The sequence below is a fragment of the Colobus angolensis genome, unplaced genomic scaffold (genome assembly GCF_000951035.1).
Source record: "Colobus angolensis palliatus isolate OR3802 unplaced genomic scaffold, Cang.pa_1.0 Scaffold451, whole genome shotgun sequence".
In the NCBI taxonomy this organism is placed as follows: Eukaryota; Metazoa; Chordata; class Mammalia; order Primates; family Cercopithecidae; genus Colobus; species Colobus angolensis.
This window is the reverse complement of record NW_012117944.1, coordinates 704879-710814: the sequence shown is the minus strand read 5'-3', so window position 1 is coordinate 710814 and position 5936 is coordinate 704879. Positions and strand designations below refer to the sequence as shown.

General features: G+C 35.9%; 2 protein-coding genes across 2 annotated transcripts in view; one reads left to right on the top strand and one right to left on the bottom strand.

Moving 5' to 3' along the window:
• Positions 1-328, top strand: part of LOC105523173 (olfactory receptor 6S1-like) — a 12630-nt gene extending 12302 nt beyond the window's left edge. Inside the window, exon 4 of the mRNA XM_011957947.1 lies at positions 309-328. Coding sequence (XP_011813337.1) covers positions 309-328 — 20 coding nt within the window. The remainder of the gene's footprint in view (positions 1-308) is intronic.
• A 2824-nt stretch (positions 329-3152) lies between these two features.
• LOC105523172 (olfactory receptor 11G2-like) lies at positions 3153-4094 on the bottom strand. The gene has a single exon (XM_011957946.1). The coding sequence runs from the start codon at positions 4092-4094 to the stop codon at positions 3153-3155; it is 942 nt and encodes a 313-aa protein (XP_011813336.1).
• Positions 4095-5936: the final 1842 nt, after the last annotated feature.

The window sequence follows — 5936 nt, the reverse complement described above, 5'->3', positions numbered from 1 at the left end:
TAATTAATTAATTAATTAATAATAAAATAATTTTAACCAGTTTTTCTTTACCTTTATTAATGTGGCTTCTAGAATATTTAAAATGATTTATGTGGGTCACATTATATTTTTATTGAACAGCGCTGATTTAGACTGATGTCAAAGATTTCAATAGCTCTAAATACCAATACTATGTTGACAAGTCTCAAGTTTTTGTCTCCACTCCCAATCTTGTCTCATACCTCAAAACTTGCATATCCAATTGCCTACTTAAATTTCCACTTTGATATTTATTAGTTTCTAAATGTACTTCCTATCCTTTCTTTCAGTGTACCTGCTTCAGCCATGATCTTGACATAGGATGAGAAACTCTGGCTAATGTACATACTTCAAGTGTGGGTTAGTCTTGTTCTGTCATGAGACAAAGTAGATTTCCCTAGTATATTTATGTAACCTGGTAATATTTATATAACTACATATATAAGTACTTACATTGTCATTCCTTTCCCTTTTCCAAGTGGAAATAACCACCTTAATTGAAAACTTGGATACTGCTAACCAAATCTAACTTTGTGTATAAGATAAATTTAAATATAGTACATACAATTTTAAAATTAAAATAAACATTTCCATATTTTAACAAAAAGTCAGTAGGCAATGATTACTTAAGGTTAGTTATTTTTTGAGATATTACATTTATCCTTTTTACCTTCATCTTAATGCCAAGAAAGATAATTTTTGTTCCAAGGATACACTTCCTGAGATTCCCAAAGTGCTCCCCGGGGTTGTCCTTCCCCAGGTTATGTCTTTATTCCTGTCAACATTCATGTATAAGAATTCTGGGATCTCAGACATCTTCAACCCAAACAGCCCACAGAGATTCAAACCAGTCTTGAATCTGCCGCATTTTTCAGTGGTGCAACTTCAGGTACATTTTTAAACCAAACTTCTTGCCTTTCTTAATAGCCACCATTTGGATTTGGATCTCTAAGTGTACTTGTTAGAGCATTTCCACACTCATTTTGATGACTGCCTTGCTTTCTTGCTCACTTTAAACTTGAAATAGGCAGGACAGAACTCCCTCACTTCCTGTAGGTCTCCTCAAAATTTAGCTTAAATGAAGCCTTCCCAGACGATCCTATTTAAGAGCATCCCCACTCTCACTAGTATCTATTCCCATCACCTGCTTTGCCCTTCTTCAAAGACTATATCACCACAGGAAATATTGTATGCTATAAATTTATTTCTCTATTTCTTGAACCCTGCCTTCCCATACTGTAATATAAACTGCATGAGAATAGATATCACTGCTATAGCTTCAGTGCCCAGATAATGCCTAATACGTAATAGGAGCTCAATAAATGTTTGTTGAATGACCTTGTTAACTCAATAATTGAGTTATTACTATTGCAGAAGCCATTCAGGAGCAGTAAAAAGATAGTATAACTCATATCTCCTGCCCTAAAGAAACTTATATTCTAACTGGTAGGAAAGTCAAAAATAGCACAAACAATGCTGCAATAGATACCCAAAAGGCAGACCAATTTTGAGTAAATATTTGGCAAAAATCAAAAGGCAATGAATTTAGAAAATAACATGATGATATACTGTAGTGGGCAAGAAAAGTTTTATAAGTGGTATATAAAAATGGACAAGGTATGAATAGAACAATTTTGAGCTCAGGTTGTAAAACTAAGATTATACTCCATGAATTAGAGAGAGTGAGTCAAATGGGAGTGATGAGACATGTATTAAAGTAAAATTAAATTTTAAGAAGAAATTGAGAAGAACCTTAAATCATATACAAGCTAAGGAATTTGGGATTCTTCCTGTGTTTAAGTAGAGAGAAAATAAGTGACTGACGGAAAGGAGGTTTAAGAATATAATTCTGGAATTTGACATGGGAGATGACAGAAACAGACCATTTATGAAGTGATTATGCCATCACAGATATGGCATGCTAGGAACCTGCACAAAAAAAGATGGGCATAAAGATGACAAATGATCCCAGGGAAGATGCTTAATCTGTTTAATGACAGATTAGGAGTGGGAATGAGATGGTAAGGAATTCTATTGTCAAGATTTCAAGTTCATGCTATAAATCAATAGATCCATTAGAGAATAAGGGTGTCTAGAGCTAATTTAAAAGGAGATTAACAAATTTAGGATTAAACATTTAAATTTGAAATATATCTTCACATAAAAATATCCAGCAGGATGCTGCAGATATTTAACTACACTTTGGTAGTAAAGTCAGTGCTGGAGTTATCCTAGAATCAAGATTTAGCCAAGATTTCCTCATGGAGTGCAGTAATAATAATAATTATTATTATGAATAAATTGCTACTCAAAAAAAAACAAGAAATTAAAGGGTAGAAATTACCCCTAAGGAACACTTTTCCAGAGTTTTACTAAGAACTACACAAAAAAAATAAGTGCACAATAGGCCTAGATTGTCAGTGATCTCACAGATTCTATAGCTCTTTGGTTTGTTCTGGGCATCAACTGACCTTCTTGTGTCCACTTATGCTAAAGTGTTAGCACTGGCAAAATGTGAGGTGTCAATGAAGTCAACATAATATTATTGAAGTCCCTTGTTAGTCCTGGAAGTTATACTTCAAATTATAAAGAATACAAAGGTAGAGCCTTAAAATTGTCCCTGAATTGTTGAGGGTTTTTGTTGTGTGTGTGTGTATGTGTATGTGTGTGTGTGTGTGTTTTAATCTGGTAATTTGAAGGATCCGTGGAAAACTATTTGTATAGTTCCAATACATTCAACAATTGCCATGCTTTCAAAAAAAAAAAAAAGAAAGAAAGAAAAACTTGCTTCAATGAAGGCAGAATCTGAGGATGTTGAAACATACCAAGCAGTATGTATTGAAAACCAAAAGAGTAAGCAGAAGCTCAGTTTTAGAGAATAGATGAAAATATTAAGTAGAATTGCAAAATTTAAGAAATCTATTTAAGGTACAAACATATCTGAAACATAATAGTAATAACTTCCTAAGACTGAAACCATGGGTCCAATTAATTCTTTCAAATTATCTTCCCAATATATGAAAGTAGAATAAAATGGAAAAAAAGCATGATCTCATTGGTCTCATGAGCTTTCATCCTCCTAAACATTAATGATGCATTATATTAAATTTGACCTTGGATCCTTTAGAAATTTCCTACTGTAACACATACAGAGATTTCTTTAGTGCCTCTTTCATATCCTTGTTCTGGAAACTGTAGATCAGGGGATTAAAGAATGGAGTTGCCAAAGCATAGAACAAGGTCACAAATTTCTGTATCCCACGATAGTCCCCAGAACCTGGGCTAACATACATCACCATAAGGGAACCATAGAAGAGAGACACTACAGCAAGGTGAGAACCACAAGTTGAGAAAGCCTTATGCCTTCCTAAGCTTGAGGGCACCTGTAGCACTGTGCTTAGGACACAGAAATAAGTCCCAAGGATATACAAGAAGGTAAGAAAGATGATGAGAGAGCTAATGATACCACAAGTCAGAGTAATTCCAGGTATTGGAGCACAAGACAGTGCCAGCAAAGGTGCCAGATCACAGAAAAAGTGGTCGATAGTGTTTGGACCACAGAAGGGTACCTGAGATATGAGTGTCAAAGGGGTCAGTAACCAGAGACAGCCACCCACCCAGCAGAAGATCACAAATTGAGCACAAACGTGATGGGTCATCAGGGTGGGATAGTGCAAAGGTCTACAAATGGCAATAAACCTATCAAAAGACATCACTGACAGAAATAAGCACTCTGCAGCACACATGGAGGAGAAGAAGTAGAACTGGAGTAGGCAGCCGGCATAGGAGATGCTCTTTGTCTGGGAGATGAGATTGGCCAACATTATGGGCACATCAGAACTGACGTAGCAGATCTCCAGGAAGGAGAAATTGGCCAGGAGGATGTACATAGGTGTGTGGAGTTTCTGGCTTGACCATACGGCACAGATGATGGATGTGTTACCCATGAGGGTCAGGAGGTAGATGAAGGAGAAGACCACAAAAAGGAGGATCTGAATCTCCCTGCGGCAGGGGAAGCCCAAGAGGATGAACTCATTCACAAATCCAGAGATATTAGTAGTCTCCAAGGTCCTCATTGGTCTGCCCTGTAGAGGTGACAGAGATAGTAAGAACCACAGAAATTCTGCACAGTCTCTCTTCTATCTCTTCTTCTGGTGAATAGATATATGTTTATTTTCTTCAATTTGCGTTTGTGATACTGCTATCTTCCCCTTGGAAGGATGAGCTGTTCTTTCCTTTTCATCTCCCTTCCTAGTTTATTCAATAAATAGTCATTTTGCAAATTACTGTTCTAGAAGATAAAGAACAATGAGTAAAATAAAGAGTCCCTGATCTTATAGAGCTTATGTCAAATACCTTTTGTTCAAAGCAACTTCAAGCAGTACATTGACTGCTCCAAAAGTTTTATATAGAGGAGGCCTTGGAGCATACATTTACTGGAAGAGATCTGAGGAGATTTACCTTGAAACATCATTTGCATAGCAAAGATACTGTTTTTACTTAAATTGTATGCTTGTGATAACTTCACGGGAAGCTGATACAGATTATGGGGTCCATGTAAGCATCCCTCCACCTATATCATAATGCTGCCATTGACACAGTAGCAATAGAATGTGACAAAAACAAAACTTTTTGTGTTTGTCTGAGACACACAGAAATTATTCATTTGGAAATAATAACAAAAGACTTTTGAGAAGAAAATGAATCTTGACAAAATATAGAATTTTCCATGGTGAGGGAGGGAGAATATTATTTGCATATAATAATAATGTAGAAAGATTTGGATACAAAAATTTATACCCAGAGAAGAGTCTAAAATAGTACAAGTATACTTTCAAAAAAGTTGTGAGATATAAGGTATAAATGTACGGTAATCACATAGCAGAGGACTTGCTGCCAGTCTAACTAGTTCAAGTTCAATTTGCTAGTCAAGGGAAAACAAGATGTACTAGCAGAAGAATGAAATAATTGAAGCTTTACGAAAACAGCATTTTGCAAGACCATTTGGTGCAGGTTAATAAAATTAGCAAAAAATTTTGGAAATTGTTTCAATAGCCCAAGGAAAAAGTATGAAAAACTTGACCTGGGGCAATGTATACACAAACAAATACCAGGGAAGGGACAGTGGTAATTACATTCTGCCCAAGAGGTAGAGGATGAGAACAAGAAAAAAAAAAGAAAAAGAAAAGCAAGGTTCCACTTTCCATTTGCCACAGATAGTCCTCTGCATGGGGTATCTCACAGGCAAGAGCCACTCCCAGCACAGTAGTTGTGCACTAAGGCACTGACGACCTTTCTCTTCCTAAAGATTAGCCTACTGAAGGGTCATGTTGGATATCTCTTAGATCCCCCAGTCCTTTTTTCTTTTGACTCTTTTGAATCAGGGTGTTATATTTCCTGAAATAAATTAGCTACCACTTACAAAGTGTTCTCTCCAAGTCACACACAATGAGTGAAGATGCGCTATGCTGTATCTGTGTGAAAGAGAACAATAAACAAGAGAGTTAGTCCAAATTATTGCCCAAACCTGCACCAAATGGTCCTGCAAAATGCTGTTTCCATAAAGCTTTGATCATTTCATTCTTCTAGTACATCTTGTTTTTCATTGACTAGCAAATTAAGCCTGAACTAGTTAGACGGGTGGCAATGACTCCCATTTTCTTGTCTTCTAAGAATATAATCCTTTTGAAGATAATCTGCAAAGACAAAATTACAATTTGACAAAAAATTCTTAATTCCATGTCAAATAAGCCTAATAATAAGAAAGCTGTTTGTAAAGGAAAATAGTCATGAAAATTTATGCTCCTTTTTATACCAACATCTAAAACAAAGTGGACTTCAAGATACAGAAAAGTTACTGCTCCACCTGCCCATAATTCCATATCCTAAATGTAGCCCAGGAGTAAAATCATCTGCCT